Raw genomic sequence first — 20,792 nt, 5'->3', positions numbered from 1 at the left:
TAAAACAACGCTCATTTTTTTCTGGTCCTCTTATCAAAAATTTACATGTTGAGTCTAGACTTCAACTGTCTCTGAATTTTTTTTGGTATTTTAGAAGAGATCGAACAAGCAGGCGAGAGAGAGAGAGAGACGGAGAGAGAGAGAGACTATGGCAAGCAAATGGTCCATGTTTTGCTCTCTGAAAGCTTTTTAAATTGTGGGAATTAATTTGTCTTTCTGTCAGAAAAGAGATAAATGTTTTAAGTACGTTGAGACAAACAAAGTGCACTGATCTGCACAATCTCTGAATTCTAAATTCTAGACAAAATACAGACCTAGCCTCTGACCCAATGGTCAGCAACCTTACTAAAGTTGAAAAAATGGGATCACAAAAAACGCCGGCTTTAAAACACAACTGGATGATTGCTATGTTTTCCCCAAATATTTGTGTTTAAAGGCTAGAAAGTAGTTTAATAAACATTTTTAAATATACAATTTGCCAAAAGTATTGGTGGTGCTGTGGATTATTCAATAAGTTGAGTGCAGGTTACATCATTATGCCAGTAGGTGGGTGCCAGTTTCTTTCTTTATAAGTCACTCAGCAGACCTTAAATTTGACTAATTTACTCGAAACATCTGCTTCATTCGGTACTGAAATTATTTGAACTGATACCAGGCTCACCTGATAAGAAAAAGTAACACTGAGGCTTCACTCCACAAAGTGCGATAATTAATTTAATTAAGCTTTTGGTCACAATATAATTACTTTTTTGCCACGGGTCAGTCTTGATGATTTTGCAATAATTATAAAATGATAAAAAAGAAGTAAACCTAACAAAACCCTTAATGCATTCAATTTATGTTGGTAAGGAATGCCAAAGCAAAGACATGTTCACAAATGCAGTACAGTATAAAGACATAAAGATAAAAAATACCCATCAAAAGTAAATTTATAAAGTTAGCACGTTTTTTTTTTCAATTCAGCTTCGCCAGAGTGGCGCTAAGCAAGTACAAAATGACGTTTATTACTATCCATAATTAATTCACTAAATTTACTGCATGCTAACACATATTTAATAAGATTTGTCAAAATTGTCTTTATTAAAATAAAAATATTTTAGGGTCCCTATTTATATTTTTTACTTCTTATAGGGGGTCCTTAATGCATTATGGGGGTCCCAGACCCCCCAGTCCCCCCTCAATTCAAGCAATGCTACTGTACCTGTTGCACACCTGTTGGGACTAAAATACATTCTAAATGCTTCTCCCCAATTCAATATAATTTGACGAGAAGCACTACACAAACTAATACTGAAAGTGACTCTATTTACATTTCCTGAGCTATGAAAGAGCAAATTCAGAACAATGGTTTTTCTTTTGGTATGGAGGTAAGGTAGGAAAGTAGTAAAAACTGTTACAAAGAAGTTTTCTCAAGACTGCCATAAAATGTTTTTACAAGGTACCAGGTTGCTTAACAATACAGAAAGTGCTACTGAAGAACAGCTGGCATTTAAAAAAAATGTGTGTGGTTCATATCCTTGAATCTTCTTAGAAAGTATGCAAGGTCTGCCTAAGCCTTTTAGTAATAAGAGCTCTGTATCCCAGCTTGAGTCTCAATTACCCTTTCTGCAATATATATTACATGAAGGTGTGAAATTGATCATGTGATTGGATGACTTTTATAGTGTGATTGAGTTTCCAGGTATAGCTCACCGGTGTGCGAGCGGAGATGGCGTTTGAGCGCCGTGTGGCTCGGGAAGGTACGGTCACACTCGCTGCAGACGTAGCTCCGCATACCCGCATGAATCTCCATGTGCTGCTGCAAAGCCTTCTGGGTCTGGAAGCGCTTCCCACACAGAAGACAAAACACGGCCATATCTGAACCTGATGAAGACAAAAAAAGGGGTTGGAAGTTTAATTAGTTTTCAATGCAATGCATGCAGAATTAGAAATTCATCCATTTGGTAACCAGCTTCATTGTAAGAAAACAAATGAATAAGTCTATAAAGTCAATAATGGATGCGATACAGAAAGACATGTTGGTTTAGTTTTCTCTCGTTTTCTCTCAAAAAGCAGTGCTTTCAGTATCTATAGCCGATCAATAATGTATCTTTCAAGTAAAGCTGCCTCTAATTTAAAATCTTTGTGAAGGCCCAGTGGTGAGCTCGTGAACAGCAGGCCAGGATTGACTTCTCACTCAATCAATCAGCATTTACAACTGAGCTCAGAGCTCAAAGAGAAAACATTAAGTGCCTGAGACACATAAATACCAACCTCAAGATTTCATCATTGACAGACTGTGTGTAATTCGAGTTTTGTGTAAATGTACATGGAGACGTTGTCTGATTTCTCATGCTTTTATTCTTTTCTAGTTTAAGGGCTGACATCGATCCGAGTCTGTCATTACGAAAGGCCAAGAGTGAAGATTCACACATACAATGTCAGAAAAAAGGTTTAAAACTGTAGCCTTTTTGTCACTGGGGTGGTACCCTCCAAGGGTATTTTTAAGGGGAATAGAACACATTGAAATGTTGTCCCTTTAGGTGTACAATATTATACCCACACGTCCGTCCAATCACAGTGAAGGAAGGGCGGGACAAGTATCACAACAACCAACCGGCTCACAGCTCAAGAATTCACAGCTACCAAAGCACTTGGCTGAAGAAAGCTGGCGCTCAGCTGAAAAAAAGCTGGCATTCGGCGTCCTCCAGGTGTTTTCAGCCGCGTGAAAAAGCTTTGGTGTGTCCCGCCGCTTAATTTTAAACTTTGATTGAAAAGCTCAGCTCGTCAATGTCAGTTCACACACAGCCGTCCAATCACAGTGGAAGAGGGGCGGGACAAATATCACAACAACCAACCGGCGCTTCATACAAGCAGAAGTATCACAGCAACCAAAGCGCTCAGCTGAAGAAAGCTGGCAGTCGGCAGAAATAAAGCTGTCCGCCGGGCGTTTTCAGCCGTGTAAAAACACTTTGGAATGTGCAAGCACCCTAAGGACCAATTTTGTACCTGTTAAATTTTATGACTACAAAGCCTTTAACTGATCCTTTAAAGGTTCACAATAGATCCTTTAGGTACAGTAAAAAAACTAAAATTATGTTTTGTAAAGGTACAAAAACCCTAGTGACAGAAAAAGTCCCTTTATTGTACAGTGGGGTTCAGAAACTGAGACCACATTAAAAATCTTAAAATGTTTAAAAAATGGTAACAACTTTTTAAAGAGCGATCCTAAAAAAAATGACGTTTCCCATATGATACTATCTCTTATTCTCTCTCTGGCCATCCAGACTACTGAGAAATGACTGCAGACTCTGTGGATATGTTTAAAATTATTATTGATGTAATTATTATTATTGACTATACTGTATTATTGTGTTATTCAAACCTTTGCGTCTCTCCATATGATCTCAGTGTACCGCGAGAAAAAGTTTGAAAGGTGTGCTCTCACGATATGTTGATATCAACCACCTATCAGCCTGTGCAGTGTGCATGAAGTTGAGAACACCATCTGCTTAAATGGAGCGAGCGCTGTTTAACAACAGCGATTTACTAAAACAGGAAAACGGGTTGGCGATCACTAATGACAGATTTATATTTTCTTATTAGTGGTGAAAACATGTATGCGGCTGAAGCTGTAAATTTTTTCTGTAGCTTTTTCCTTAAATAATTCTGCCGACTAAGTTACTAATCAAATGTAATAAAATGTGTAATAAGAATGGGGCAACTTGGCTATTTCAACACAACCTCATGGCAATGTAGGCTATTTTACGAGGTGGGTAATTCGTATTGATTTATTTGTACATTCATTTTTCTTTTGCCCCCTGATGTTGGGGTTAGGGGTCTGGTTTCATTATAGGTTTTTATTTTAAATAATGTATGTTTTTTAACGACTTGTCTTGTTCAAAATCATACAAATTTAGCCTATTTAAAAAAAAACATACGATTTCCATAAGATCAGGCTGCATTATTTTGTTTTGCAAAAGTCTATGTTCACAAGTCTATGTCAGCATGTTGTCAATAAAGCAATTTAAAATTTTTACTCAAATATTTATGCTACAAAATCATTTGTAATACAAGTGTTGTATTAAACTGGAAAGGTGAGCTGGCTTTGTTACATAAAAAGCAGAACAAATAAAAGAAATACAAAAAGAAACAAATCTAAACAGAATGAGTGAGGAGATCTTGGCTTCACTACTGTTTAATGTCTTAAGGAATAATTCACCTAAAGAAGTCTAACTACTTATATCATTACTCTGTACACTAAGACCCCCCCCCCCCCGTTCTCTCTCTCCTGCTTCCAGCAGATCTTTAATGGTTCTGAAGTGGCTGACAGAGTATCTTAAGTCAGGTGAACAGGGTTGTTAATGGAGAAAGCTCCTCTTTCGCTCACAGAGCATCAACTCTTCTCTGGAGCTGCTGTAGTTTTTCTCTGCTCTGTTTCCCACAGTGCACCTCAGCACCTCTCACACAAGAAAATAGGGACAGAGACGAGTCACCTGTTGTCCTAAAATCAGGATTTCCCAACACAGGGGCATGTTGTGAGCATAAACATTAACGAAAAGGAAAATGTAAGGTCAGTGGGACAAGATCCCAAAATAAACTGTGACAGGGGATCAAGATCCCAACAAGAGCGTCAGGAACCCAGGATCCTATTAAAGTGCAACTATTACATTGCTAAAAAAATGTATTTTGTGTATTTGGTATAATATTATGTCTTCGCATGGTTAAAACACACATTATTTCCCACATACCATACATTTTTGTAGCTTCAGATTTCACTCTTTTCCTGAAATGCATGGATTTGAAAATCTCTGTGTCCCTGATTGCTAAGTTAATCTGTACGTTGTGATTGGTCTGAATACCTCTGACGTCAGCCAGAAATGTAACACTCTTACCCTGTTTGAAAGATTCACTCACAATGCAATGCTGACAGGAGTTAACTTACAGGTTGTGAGTTCAAGCAGGAGGAATTATGATAATGTCGGTCTTTACTACATCACTAATCCCAGGAACAGTAAACTGTTGCCTATAATCCGTGTGTTTGTTGTAGTCCAAGAAAAGAGATTTACGTTGAAGACGATAACTCACGTCATCATTTACTTTGGGGTTTGTACCTTTTGTATATCGTTAACATGTACTAATACACACTTACACACCAAACGAAATGTAAAAACATGAATCGGACCATAGGTGCCCTTAAAGAGCAAGTTAAAGTTTTTATTAAATTGGAGTCAATGTCCGTGCTAAAATACGCCATAATAAAATACTCTAAAAGTATTATTTGTCTAGTAGTGTACATAAAGTAATTATTTGTTAAACTGTTATTATTTATAAAATTATCAAGTGTTGTTTTTGTATAGAATTTTTGTTTTATATCAATAAAATATCATAAAAACCATTTTTTGGTGCTTCATCAAAAGTTAAATGAAGGATCTCACATTAAATATTGATCTGAGTTAAAATTATTTTATGTAAATTAAAATTGTGAATGAATAAATATATGTATGTAATATATGTAAATGTATTTTCTTTCAGTGGTGAAGTAATGAACGGTTGAATCCGGGTGGTTTGGCTCTTGTGAGTGAGGTCAGAGGTCAGGAGCGCAAAAGGCAGATGTGGGTAGTGAAAGGACCCACCTGTCCAAGACTGCAACACCAATTTTCAGATAGGATTGAGTTAAGATGTTTTGAGAGACGCCTGCAAATTTTTTTACATTTATGTCACTTCCATATATGCTCTAGCTGGATATAGCCCTTGTATGAATGATAAATACATTTATAATTTAAACCTAACCTTCTCAACACCAAATAGTGGTTTCTATATTGTTCAGAATTATTGCTTGATGGGTTACTACAAGCCCAACTCAGATGAGTCCACCCCATCTCTTTGATATTCTGGTCTGTGTTTATCTTAGAAGAATTTCTAACCGTGCCTACAATGTTGAATCAATGAAGATCTCATCTCTTGAAAATAACACATTAATCATAATGGGCGTTTTAAAAATTCATACGGTATAAAGCTCAAGCTCTCATTTCACACAGCCAGACCGATCTTCAAGCATCCCACCTGAACTAAAATGTCAAAACACTGTTTAAACAGATTACACCAGCGAGAAACATCTCAGGCGTTAAACAAAAATAAACAAAGAGCCAGACCGCCTGTTCTGGCCAAGACCATTTGCAATGGAAAAAGAGACAGCGTGCATCTTGGCGATTCTTACAAATCCCCTTTAATCAGATATGAGTGGAGCGGAGATGAGGAGCGAGCGTGGGGGGGTGCATTAGTAAACACAGGGCTGCGCTGTGTCTTCATTGGCATTCGAGTGGGGTTAGAGTGTTGCATTTAAAATGCTGCCTGATGAGGACTACAAAATCAAACCATTTGTTACCACTATTGAGGAGCCTGCAGGCAACAGGCAATTAAATTGGAATTAGTGCTGAGAATCAGATACAGATGATTCACTCTGTTAGGGGGGGAGCTGTCAAAGCCAGGGTTTCATTTCGTTTGGAGGGGGACAAATACTTCAAGAGTAAACACATTTATCCCTCTGGCTTGCTATAGCCTCACCGGCCTTATTGAATAATTCTGCCATGATCCTGAACTGAGTTTCAGATTTACTGACGTTGACTGAAAATACTCGAAACAAATATTAATCTTACAGAGGGATTACACACATAATGGATGGACTGATTGTATCTGTTTGAGATCAAAGCTGGTGTCTTTTGCACCATTTGCAAAATAATGATCATTTGCAAACATATTTCCTTTAATTAAAGGGATAGCTCACCCAAAAATGAAAAATCTGTCATCATTTTCTCACTCTCAGGAAAATATTTTGAAAAATTTCATAACCAAACCGATTATGAGCCCCATTCACCACATGAATGGGGCTTATGAACAGTTCCTCAAAATATCTTCCTTTGTGTTCATCAGAAAAAAAACATTTATACAGCTTTGTAACAACACGAGAACAAAGCTGTATAAATGTTTTTGTTCTGATGAACACAAAGGAAGATATTTTGAGGAACTGTTCATAAGCCCCATTCATTTCCATAGTATTATTTTTTCCTATTATGGAAGTGAATGGGGCTCATAATCGGTTTGGTTACGAAATTTTTCAAAATATTTTCCTGAGAGTGAGAAAATTATGACAGATTTTTCATTTTTGGGTGAGCTATCCCTTTAAATTAAAGGAAATATGTTTGCAAATGATCAGTATTTTTGCAAATGGTGCAAAAGACACCAGTTTGTTTCGAGTATTTTCAGTCAACGTCAGTAAATCTGAAACTAGTAAATGAGTAAATGATGACAGATTTTTTGTTTTTTTTTTGGGTAAATTTAATCATGTTAATGGTTACGTCAAACAGGCAGACCGCCCCAAACTGATGCTTTTGGTTTATATATATATACACCTGTCTGTACAATACTCAAAATAGTTAAAGGAAAACACCAGCGTCGTTCTTATCTCAGCTTAGACAAATTAATACATACCTATCTTTTTTCAATGCGTGCACTTTGTACAGCACGTCATGAACGTGTAAGCATTTAGTCTAACCCCATTCATTCCTATGGCTCCAAACAGGGAGCCACCAAACACTTCCATGTTTTCCCTATTTCAAGACTGTTAAATGAGTAGTTACACGAGTAAGTATTGTGCCACAAAATAAAACTTTTGTTTGGATCCTAAGGAATGAATGAAGTTAGTACAGCACGTTTAAGGAGTGCTGTACAAAGATTAAAAGTGCACGCATTGAAAAAAGATAGGTATGTATTAATTCATCTAAATTGAGGAACACAGTAAAGTATTGAAAAACGGTGTTGCTTTCCTTTAAAAACAAAATAAACACAACTCATCTTTAAATAATTTGCATTTAAGCATTTGGCACGTGTTTTAATCCAAAGTTAGTTACAGTAAATTCAAGCTCCACATATTACCAATACGTGACTTCGTTAGGAATCAAACCCATAACCTTTTGCACTGCTAACTCAACGCTCTACCAACTGAGCTGCATGAACACAAAATGATACAAAAACTATGAAACAAAAATCGTTCCTGAGCTAAAACAACGGCACCACTGGAGTTTCTTGCCATTTGCGTCATACATTCACACGACCGTCTTGACCGCTGGCCTTTCCTCCCGCTTTCTCATGGATTTCATTTACAGACCACAAACCGCTGACCGCTCGTGCTTGTTAATAATCGTCAGGACAGGAAAAAAGCCCCGTGTGACTCCACAAACAGTCGTGCCTAAAGCCCCAGTGCTGGAATGCATTGTACCTAACGGTATAATTTATTCTGCAGGCCATCTGGACAGTGAGAGGACAATCGGACTTCGAGTATGAATGACCCTCTCTATTGTTTACATGTCGACAGGTCCACCTCTTACTCAGATAATCTGTCTGACTGCTGAGGTGGCTTTTCCACGACACAAAAGGTTCTCAGTGGTGTCTCATTAAGACATGACCAGAGGATCATGCCTTATTCTGCCGTATGAGCTGCTCGGTTAATCATTAAAGACTTGGAATCGCACATGATTACTGGACAATGAAATAAACTGTTGGTTTGGGGAAGAAATTAAAGAGAGTCAACTACTGATCACTTGCTTAACTATCGCTAATAATATAACATTATAGGGCCGGAAGATATATCAAAATTATAGAAATATTGCAAATGTGCACATCACAATGATTTGCAATAACTGAATGATTTTAATACTCCAAAATGTAGTAATTTAGTACATTTTGTTGTACAGTCAAAGTAGCAAAGCGACAGGTGAGACAAGAGGGAGTGATATTTTTTTCCCAGGATGAATGTGAAACACGTACGGTATGTTTTTATAAAATTGTAAATTATTTTACAAACGTTAAGCTTCGTTGCATTGCATATCGTAGTGCTTACCTGTATTTTTATACCACAGCATTGTTAAATTTTACATTTGCGTCTGTAGTTATTAAAAACTGTGCAGCTAGTAAGCACTTTTACATTTGTTGATGGTTCATGGTACTATACTGTAGATATATCTATCTACATCTACTACTTATATGTATCTATATCTATGTCAGACAAAAGGTCCCTAGCTGTCTAAAGAGTTCATATTAGTACCTCAGGGGTACATACTGGTAAATGTATACAAATCTGTACCTAAATGGCATTAGGACAGGTTGGGACGTTTTTTATTTTTGACAGTCTATATCTGTACATTTACCTATACAGCCATCTATCGACATATATACAGTGAATGTAAACCATATTCTGTATTATATATAGCATGTACAGTACCATATGCAGTAAACCATTATTATTTACATGCTATATTGCAATTTGTACTTCTGATTAGATGCTGTATTATACTGGCTCTGCATTTGTACCCTGTAGAGTCAATATCCAATATAACCTTATTATCAATGGAGCTAAACTGAACTGAAAAAAAAAGTAAAATTAATGGTGCAGGAAAAAACCCTGCTTCATTGTAAAGGTGAAAAATCCCCTGAAGTCCATTACAGAGGTGAAAGGTCTTTGGGTACAAAGAGAGAGCAGGAGGGTTAAAAAAAAGTATAGAGTGAGAAAGAGAAAAAGTGTAGATCTCGGTAGGGTGTCAGTATTCATTCAGAACAAGCCTCTCCTTTTATAACACTTAGTGAGGACCAGGTCACAGGAAACAGGTGCTGTCGCATGTTCAGACCTGAAGAACTTAGGTGAGAGATCAATTTAGATGGATTTTTATGAACTGAGGTAAAAAAAGCTGAAAGCAATTCATTGTTATTTATGTTAAAGCTTGTGAGTTTATTTAATGTCTAAGCAAGGCTCTCAGTTTGTTCTAGGAGGAAGTATTTGCTTACTGTCACATTCAGAGGCCAGCAGGGGGCGCTCTACGTAACAACAACTTGCAATGCAGACCGTTTCCTTGCATGACCCCGTCACATAACACAGTTCACATACATAAACACGCTGCTGTGAGTCACACTCCTGTCTGAACAATCTTAATGAGCAACATTTATATATTTTTGCATCTGACCTCATTACCGTTCCCAGCCAATCAGAATTGAGAATGCCTGATACTGCTCTCTGGATGAGGATAAGGGGTTTAATAACATTACAGGATGATTCAGATGCGTGTCTTAATGCTATGACACCTAATTAAAGAAGTACATCAAACACAAAACTACAGGAATGATTAATGCGGTCTATTAAGCAGAATGTAGCAGAGTACAAAACAGGCCATATGTATTTGTCTTTGACAAGTCTATAAATCAATACCTCTCAAAGCCTTTTCATTGACAGTCAGACTGTTTCTCACAGTCATTTCATCGTCCTGCCAATCAAGTCTTTTTTTAAGTTGGCCGAGACCATTTTAGAGAGGTAGAAAATGAATTCCTAATTGACATTCTGCCTCCCCCATTTTTCCCAGGCTGAAGACCAAACCGAGGGAAAACTTCACTGTACAATAGCGAGTGGATTTGCCTTTCACACTGGTCAGTTGACCCATTGACACCCGATGAGTACAGCGTTCTGAATTAGAAGAAAGGAAAGAGACTTAATCCAATTCCCACAGTGCTAGCTAGGCATGAGCGCGAGAACAGCAAACTTTTTTATCGGAAGCAGGCTTGTGCAATTTTTTTAAGGAAGAGGTCCGTCAAGTCTGTCAAGAACATGTCTGTGTCATATTCACCCCACATTCGGAAGAAGGAAATAAAAAGTTATGTTTGCATAAAGACTGTTTGAGGACCATTAGCATTTTTGCAAACGTGTCATATATAAACTTTTATTGGGTTATTTTTAGCATTGGATCAAAAAGGGACATACCCAATCCGTCAAGTCGTAATTTAACTTACGCTGGGGAATTTTAACCCATTGTTGGGTCAAATATAAACATTTAACCCAACAGCTTCATTTATCTCTTTTTATACCACATGGCTGTTGAATGCTTTATTCTGATTGGTTGAGAAATGTTCAATGGGTACACTCTCAGAAAAAAAGGCACAAAACTGTACCTTTTCTGTCACTGGGGCTGTACCCTTTCAAAAAGTACAGCTTTGCACCTAAGGATTTCATTTTAGTACCTCAAAGGTACATGCTGGGACCAAAGAGAGCTTATTAGTATTTCAAAAGGTACATATTGGTACCAAATGTTTACATCTGTACCTAATGGTCCATACAATTACCTTTTTAAAGGGTGCTGTCCCACTGCGGCTAGGGTATATATTTTGACTTTTTTCTAACAATGTAGGTCCTAAAGGTACAGTAATCTAGCCAAAATTGTATTCTGTTTTTATTCATGTAAAGGTACCAAACGGAAACTTATGGGTACAGCCCCAGTGACAGAAAAGGTACAGTTTTGTACCTTTATTTCTGACAGTGTATGCATTATTTTTCAATAAACACACACCTGACCTGTCAAATGCTCTTAAATATCCACCAGAGCACTTTGTTAGCCATTGTTGTGGTAACAGTGGTATAAGCGAAATAATTTGTGCATTATTTTCGAATAATTCAACGGTCCGTCGTCAATTCTTTAGATACCCAACGCTGGGTTGAGTGTATACATCATGAACTCAGCCCAGTCTCACAAAATTACGTACTTATAGTCACGTAATTTTGTATCATTTTTCATGATACTGTCACGAATTTCCGCGTTTTTCATGATCGTATCACAAATTTCTGTTTATGTGTCATTGTCATGTATTGTTTACTCAACTGTTTTGTCCAATTTTCTTACCATTGTCGCTTCAGTTTAGGGTCAGATTTACATAAAATGACATCCTTACCCAAACTCAACTCTAACCCTAACACCAGGCGACAATGGTTTAAAAATCAGAAAATATAAAAAAATAATTCAGAAAAAAATAGTATAAACTAATACTTAACGCAAACACCAAATCTAACCCTAAACCGAAGCGACAATGGTTTGAAAATAGGGCAAAACAAAAAGTTGAGTAACCAATACGTGACAATGAAAACAGAAATTTGTGCTACGATCACGAAAGAATGCGGAAATTCGTGACAGTATCACAAAAAAGAATCAAAATATTACGCGACAATAGGTACAAAATTTCATGAGACTGGGTAGAATGAAGTATATATAAAGAGTTCAGATGCAAAAGCCGCCTTTGTCAAAAATAAGATAATGACTCTCAACATGTACTATTCATTCATCAAATACTTTTGTATCAAATTCACTTAATCCTGGCCTCAGGCAATTAAATATTTTTTGGCAGAATCCATTAAGAGCCTAATTAAAAAAAAATCACTTACAAGAATTCATGCCAGACGCAGTTAGTGGGTTTTCATATGCATCATATTAGTATTTTTTATTTTTATTTTTAATTTATACTGATAAAAATAATACAGTCATAGTTTTTTTTTTACTGTAATAAAGTAAAAATTATGCTACATAGCTTTACTACACTATAATTATTGTTATTATGAGAGTTTTGGGAGAACATACTTTTTTAAACAAAGTCACACAATGCCGACAAACTAGTTTGGCCCTAAAAACAACACTCCTTTGTTATGTTAAACATATAAATATTTTTTAATTGTTTTTGCAATATAACTGTAAAATGACGCCTACATGATTCATTTGGCAAGGCAGGTTTTTTTTAATATAACGCATGTTGAGGAGATGTAAACATGAAAGTTATGCAAACGGGCTCAACAAATACACCTAATCTCTTTATCTCTAAACAAACAGGGGAATTCACCTGTTCTGGGTGAAGAGCAGGTTCTTTCTGATAAACACGAGTTCACACAATCATATTGTGTAATTCTGTTCCTTTCATTGTGGCCATCGGGGAGGAACAAGCAGAACTGATAAGCAAGATAATATCCGAGTGAAAATATGAATCGCACATCTCTGGTATCTACGTAAAAAGCAAGACGGGTCAGTGGCAAAAATTCATTTTAATAACTCTAAAAAAAAAAAAGTCTGAAGAGGATTTATTTAACCAAAATCAAATATCCACAGAAAAAAACACGTTTCTGTTTGAAGTTGAAGTGTTTCCTGATAATCCCGCATTCACAACCAAGCCTCTTCTTTTTGTTAGTTTATTTTCCAAAGACTATCAAAGTGTTCCCAAAATGAGAGTCAATTTATTTGCATTGTAAACGGACACAAAAGACTGCAATTTATTTAATGAAGATTTTCCTCAAAGGTCTCCACAAACATCTGTAGAATCTAATTTATTTACTAACTGCTTTGGTCTTTTGTGAATAGAAACAGAAGTCTATACAGAAGAGATACCTGCTGCTATGACTCTCACAGCTCGTAAAAGCTCACCGACACAGATAATCCAAATCTCTTAGAAATGCACGTGAATATGTGCTTTTCAAAACAATGACCTACTTAGCAAAAAACCGTGGACACCCTGTGATGCAAGTTGCCTAATAACAGACCGAGAGTACTTCATCTCTTTGCATTGAAGTTATAATACAATAGGAATTAGTCACTGTGTGATGAAGGGGCATGCTGGGAAATCAGCAGCACCACTGAGACAATGAATCTTTAGCTGAACCGGTGGGGGTGAGGGTTGCCCATACAACCTGTTTAGATATAGCTGGGTCATGACAAAACAGAAATATTTCTCATATGGTCTTTACTTCCTTCCCAGTCTCATGTAGATGCGTATAAATAGCACGAAGTGTAAAAATCGTGCAATACAGTACATACGCCAAATTCCAATTTGGTGATATGATACGCCAGTCTTTCCCAATCACTTAAACGGCAGCTTTTTTTGTAGTTTTATTTATTGGTTTCTCTTTTTTTTTCTGATTTTTAAAAACATTTTCCCTTAGGTTTAGGGTTAGATTTCAGATTTGCTTAAAGGATTAGGTCATTTTGTTAAAAAAAATCCAGAAAATGTATTCACCACCATGTCATCCAAAATGTTGATGTCTTTCTTTGTTCAGTCGAGAAGAAATTATGTTTTTTGAGGAAAACATTCCAGGATTTTTCTCATTTTAATGGACTTTAATAGAGCCCAACATTTAATACTTAACTCAACACTTAACAGTTTTTTCAACAGAGTTTCAAAGGACTCTAAACGATCCCATATGAGGCATAATGGTCTTTTCTAGCGAAACGGTTGTCATTTTTTACAAGAAAAAAATATGCACTTTTAAACCACAACTGTTTAAACCACAACGGTCCTGAAAAGCGCCAGCCCGACCTCACGCAATACGTCTTGACGTCAAGAGGTCACAGAGGACGAACGCGAAACTACGCCCCGGTGTTTACAAGTGTGGAGAAAGAGGACCGTTCCGACATTAATTAGTATCATTCGACATACAACAATGTCTTTGTGTCAGTTATTGTTTAAATTGGTCCGCAAATGTGCATTTCATATGTTACACGTGACCTTTCTACGTCACTACTCATTTACGTGAGGTCGCACTGGCGCTTTTCAGGACCGGAGATAAACGAGAAGTTGTGTTTTAAAAGTGCATATTTTTAATTTTTCTTGTCAAAAATGACGATTGTTTCGCTAGATAAGACCCTTATGCCTCGTTTGGGATCATTTATAGTCCTTTGAAACTTTGTTGAAAAAACTGTTAAATGTTGAGTTAAATGTTAAGTGTTGGGGTCCATTAAAGTCCATTAAAATGAGAAAAATCCTGCAATGTTTTCCTCAAAAAACATAATTTCTTCTCGACTGAACAAAGGAAGGCATCAACATTTTGGATGACATGGTGGTGAGTAAATTATCTGGATTTTTTTTTATAAAAATGGCTTAATCCTTTAAGGAGGTTATTTAATATACAGGTTTCTCCATGTTTTTGTCCATATTTAGCCATGGTCTTTTGGAGTTGGGGTAAGAATTGGGATTTGGGTTAGGATGTCATTTTTATATAACAAAAATTAGTTCTAACCCTAAACCCCAAGCGAAAATGGTAAAAAAATTGCAAAAAAATTGAGAAACCAATAAATAAAACGACAGAAAGATGTGCCGTTTAATTGAATGGGAATAACTTGTATTGGAATTTGGGGTATGTATTGCACGATTTTCAAACTTCGTGCTATTTATACACAACTCCGTGAGACTGGGTTCGGTCTTTACTGTTTTAATAAATACAACATTATTAATGGACTAAAAGTTTTTTTTTTTTTATTATCCAACCCACTAAAGTTGCTGCCAAATGGTGCCAAGTTACAAACTGGTTATTATAATGATTAGTATTGTTCTGGTGTCTCGTGGCTGTGAACAGGTGTTTTATTCAGTTTGTTCTTAAGAAAACTGATACACGTTTGTTTAATAGCACTAGTATCAATACAACGGTCCGATTACAAACCTAACATCAACTCATTTCACATGTACTGTGCAATAATAATACTTTGTATCTCATAATACCATGTATATGACTCTACTTCATATATTGATATTTAGTGTAGCTGCAGCAATGCCAAATTGTGAATTTACATAAAAATTGAGCTAAAACTGAATTAAGATGGTGTTTAAATAGCTTCGAAGAATGTATAATTATTGTGTAAGAAATGTCATGTACGACTGGTTTCAATAAAGATTAATATGAGTATGTGTCTAAACAAAGGCTGTAAAACTTTCTAAAAAGCATTAAAAACAGCACACACGAATATCATGTATAACAACCCCAAAAATATGTGATCCTGTGAAATCCAGGTTAAAGTCTCATAACCTAATTATGAGATTAGGAGCATCAATGTTTGATTTTTAATCATTGATTTCAATCTTTGACCTTACTCAGTCAATATAGATATCAAGGTTAAATTGTCACAGAATGTTCTTTACATTGTGTAGGATGAGTTTCAAAATAATCACAAAAATGACTTTAGCTGGGCTTTCACAGGCAGGGTCACAAATAATTAACCACATAATACAGAGCCTTTTAAATGTGTAAATGGGAGTCAAACCTATATCTTTAACCTTCCAAAGGTAAACAATACCATTAAAGCATATCAGATACAGGTGAACTCATTGTATGTGCTAAATATAGCCCCTTGCTTTCAGACTGATTTATGTGTGGTTATGACTCGGACACATGAGCTATACCTCAGATGACCCCTTGTGATTCACAGAGCAGTGAAGTGTGAGGCAGACGGGACAATCTACCAAAGTAAGGAGCCAGTGCGTTAATAATTAACACAACAACAGATACATTGCTCTTGTTTAACCAGAGTTTATACAGATCGGTGTGTTCCCGGTGAGTAAATTCGGCTGTGCCATAACACCCAGACACATTGTGTGCATTTTCGGCACACACAAGCGTTTTGAGAAATTCGACGTCATAAGCTTGCTCGCACACGCACGAGACAGATGGACGAACGGTAGCGCCTTAGGTCAAAATGATTTGAAGGCAAATCGCTTCTATTTCAGACCCAAATAAACCCCTTTAATAACTTCTCTTTCTGTTCTGTGAAGGATGCGATAATGCTTTTCTCCATCGGGAGGGGTGGAGGGAAAAATAAAGAGACCGCTGTAATGTTGTGGCCTGCTTTCCACTCTGCCTGCCAGTACGAGGGGCCAGAGACGCTAGTGAGATTTTATTTTAGGATGCCCGTTAAGTAGGTCAAGCTCGCTAGTAGGTCTCGCCTATGACAGCACAGCGGCCGAGGGTAAACAACAGCACATGATGTTGTTTGTTTCTCTCTGTCCTGGCACCAAACGTCACCAGCTTCTCCCTTCAGCTGCTCTTCCATCTCCCCCATCCACCCAACGCTGTCCCGGTCCCTCGCAATCTTCTCTTCTATTTTTTGTCCAGAAAACCTCAAAGCATAAAGTCGTCCACCTCTGACATTCTCACACACGTTGACATTTGAAGACGATCTTCTTGCTTACAATCTGAAGGTAGTGTTATGACAGATATTTGGCTGATTCAAATAGAAACATGGCCTTAGATCAACTGACCTGGATGGGGACAGGGACTGATGTGTTTTGTAACTTTGGTGGTGGTTCTTAAAGAACCTTCTTTTGAAGTGTCTGATTTACTCTTTTGAATCACTCTTATCAGATGATTCTTTTAAATGAATCATTCAACTTTATGAATCAGTCAGAGCAATAGCTAAAGGAATCTAACTGAACTTACTGAATTAAAATTCAAGTCAAAATTAATCTAAATTTGAGTGTTTTTTTGTCTTGAAGACCCCACCAGCATTTTTTTTTAAGTTGCCAGCCAGCGCCAGCATTTTTCATGATTTTTTTCTCTCTGCATTTGTTCTCTTTTTATCATTACCTCTCAAATATGGGTAGATTTCTTCAAAAGCACCAAATTTAGAAAAACCTGAGATAACTCAATTTTTGTGAAGGACTTTTGATAGAGATCAGATGCAGAACGATCATCAAAACATACGCGGATAAGCAGCTGTTGCTGTATTGCCCTAGAGCGATACTTCCGGGTTTTATAAGTTGCGGAATAATAGCGGTGTTGCGGAAAGCCGGAAATACGCGTCATTGGCAGGGACGCAGGGAAAATGTTATTTCTTTTTTAATTCACTCCCCGATTGTATTTATTGTTTATTATGTAGTTAAGCTTCAAAGAAAAATTATGAGTTTTGTTGTTGGTGGTTTTAATAAAAATTAGAAAAGCACCAATATTAAAACAATTTCAACGATTATTCAGACTGGTATTTACCGATACTGATGCCAATATCCATAGTTTGGTGGTTATAGTAACTTGCATGAAATAAATTCTAAAGATTAAATTTTCTCAATGTTATTTATTAATATAATGACCATTAACAGCCTGAGACCTGAGATTTGGATTGTCTTGTGGACATATGTGGACATCTAGGTCTTTTGCTGCGTTTACACCAGCCGCGGTAGAGGCGGCAAGCGCGGGGGATGATTTACATGTTAAGTCAATGCAAAGACGCGATTACAAGTGGATTATTATCCTGCGGCGCGGTTAAAAAATCTGAACTTCGGCGGATTTCCGCGCAGCATTAACCAATCAGGACCTTGCTGTAGTAGTGACATGATTAAAGGAAGTGAGCGGAGTCTCCGCGGAGTCGCAGAAGCCCCTCCCATGACGCAAATTTTCGCATGAATGTGACTGAACTCAAATGTTCAAGCGTCCAACTACGCGCGAATAACGCATTTTTGACGCCCATACCACTGCTGGTGTAAACGCAGCATTAGGAGGTTAATATTGCATGTTAAACTAGTGATGTTTCTGTACATTTTCTATACACAGAGCTTGAATCCATTGCATTTTCCTGTTCTTTATTTGATTGACAGGATATATCGCCTATGACTATTGGCTGTTTTTAAAATATCAGCCGAAATTATCAGTGCAAAAAATATTTTACCAATACCAATTATTGGCCAAAATATCTGTGTATCTTTGATGAATTTATAAAACATGTTACAATTATTTTGCTGAGTATTTATTGGAATTATTGGATTGCATTAGTGCTGAATAAAAAGCTTGTGTAGACTTCCCTTTTTGCAAGAATTCATTACATAATTTTTTAAGATCTGAAAAGATCTCATCATTTAGCAACAGACTGCTGAGTAGTAAATGCAATAAAAAAGCATATTTTATTTAACAACTTTAATTCCTCTACCCAAAGCACTAGACGAATCCAGAGTCAGAAAACTGTAACCGGAAATGTTCAATTCCTTACGATTCCCATCCACAAGCGCTTTCCCATTCATTCACAGTTTAAATCCCACAAGGAACGCACTTTTGACTTTGTGGCATTTTCTACAGAAATATGAAATTCTTGACTGGATAAAGACTAGACAAAGTATGAAAGCGGTGACAGGATTTCAATGCACTCTGCATGAGTGATGGCCGAAACCCAGCGGCATTGAGGTTTCTCAAAATGGGCAAGCGATGTCCTCCCCTCCTTTTGACTAAATGTGCTGCCAAGCTGAAATGGAGAAGGGGATGTTTACAAGTTTGGGAGAGAAGGTATAAAATTCTGGGCATCGTTAACACCAGGCCAATGTCGACATGCATTAAGTATTTATACAGTGTGTGCCACAGAGAGTTACAGTTACATGCCAGCGTTTTGGAAAGGGTTATCGTCTTTCATCCCGCGGTACACAGGCGACAGATATTGCACCCTCGCTGTAGTAGCGTTGTACGCTACTGTAAAAATATTACAAACATTTGAGTGAGGTTTGACTCTGAGTCCAAAGAAATTCATTGGGTTTATAAGCTGGCTGCCATGGAAACGTTTAGCACCTTAAATGCATGAAGATGACAAAAGTATGGCACCTTGTTTTAATTAGGACTCAACCTTTATATAGACTCAACATGTGGATCATTAGCCCCATGAAACATTTTTATACCAAGAGAGAGAGAATTAATTAGTGCAGTCTGCAATACCTGTGACAGACTGTATCCTCTGACGGCCGTCTCTTTAGACTGAATGACAAACCAATAAGTGAATTACAGGTATAAATTAGGACATAGTAGGAATAAATGTCTTTGCCATTTGACACAATTGACTTAGAAAGGTATGTTATTGATCATGTTAGTGAAGAGATCATAGGAAAGATCGTGTTTGTACCAAGCTGAACTCATTTCATCCACATAAGCCCCATGGCTCACTGTGTCAGGCAAACCACTAGGCCATGGGTATTTGAGTAGGTAGCACGTATCGCTTATTATAGCTATTACAGCTTTTGTCTTCACCTCAGGGCTGTCAACTGATTAAAAATGTATAATCTAAATAATTACATGATGTGTTAAATATTAATGGCAATTCATTACATATATATCAATATCAAGGACGATTAAAAGTTGTTACTTTATTGATCAGAAGAGTAAGCATTGAGTAAACTGTGAAACTGTATTGTTGGGTAGTTTTTAACCAAATAGATGTTGGGTTTTACATAAACCTATGTTGTGTTGCTTCAAAACAAATGCTGCACTGTATAAAGTAAAATGATAGATCAACGCCCCTAGCTTAATAACTTTGTAAAACATCTGGATAATTTACTCCAAAATGTTGATGTCTTTTTTGAGAAAAACATTCCAGGATTTTTCAGACTTTTATTTATAAATTTCAGACTTTTCATATTTTAATAGACTTCATTGTACCCCAACAGTTTACAGTTTAAATGCAGTTTAAAATTGCAGTTTCAATGCACCTTCAAAGATCTCTAAACAATCCCAAACGAGCCATAAAGGTCTTATCTAGCAAAACCATTGTCATTTTGGGCAAGAAAAATAAAAAAGTACATTTAAACCACAACTTCTCGTCTTGCACTAGCCGTGTGATGTGGCAGCGCGACCTCACGTAATGTATCATGACGTCGAAAGTGTGTGACGTCATGATGTGTGTGACGTCGAATATGTGAAACGCACATTTACGGACCATTTTAAACAATAATCTTACATGAGGACATTTCTCCACACTTGTAAACACTGGGGCCGTAGTTTTGCAAAAGTCATGCTCGACCTTTGTCATTATGACGCATTACGTAAATTCGCGCTGGCACAAGATGAGAAGTTGTGGTTTAAAAGTACATATTTTTATGAACATTTTAGAAGACATGGGGGTAAATAAATTTTTGGGATTTAAAAAAAAATTAATCCTTTGAGTTATTTGAACTTAAATTTTTCATTTAAAGTGTTTTTCTTTTACTTAAACATACAAGTTTAAACAACTAAATCTTTTTAGGTGTTACCAAATTAAGTAATTTTTTATTTATCCAACTTTTACTTTTTACAGTGTGGGTTGTTTCAACTAATGGTTGGTAATGACTACCGGGCATAGGCTTTTTTATAACCCAACATATGTTCTGTGCAATATTTACCCAGCATTGGTTTTAAAACAACCCAGCAGTTTTTAGAGTACCCTTGCACTCTCAACCTGCACAAAAATGCT

The 20,792-nt window shown here is 36.8% G+C and overlaps 1 protein-coding gene across 1 annotated transcript in view; it reads right to left on the bottom strand.

Annotated features, from left to right (window-relative positions):
* Positions 1–20,792, bottom strand: part of zbtb16b (zinc finger and BTB domain containing 16b) — a 65,851-nt gene that overhangs the window by 10,404 nt on the left and 34,655 nt on the right. Inside the window, exon 5 of the mRNA XM_065281379.2 lies at positions 1,693–1,863. Within this exon, the coding sequence (XP_065137451.1) occupies positions 1,693–1,863 (171 nt within the window). The remainder of the gene's footprint in view (positions 1–1,692; positions 1,864–20,792) is intronic.

This window comes from Paramisgurnus dabryanus, chromosome 8, assembly GCF_030506205.2.
Source record: "Paramisgurnus dabryanus chromosome 8, PD_genome_1.1, whole genome shotgun sequence".
Taxonomy (NCBI): Eukaryota; Metazoa; Chordata; class Actinopteri; order Cypriniformes; family Cobitidae; genus Paramisgurnus; species Paramisgurnus dabryanus.
This window is presented reverse-complemented; position numbering and strand designations above follow the sequence as displayed.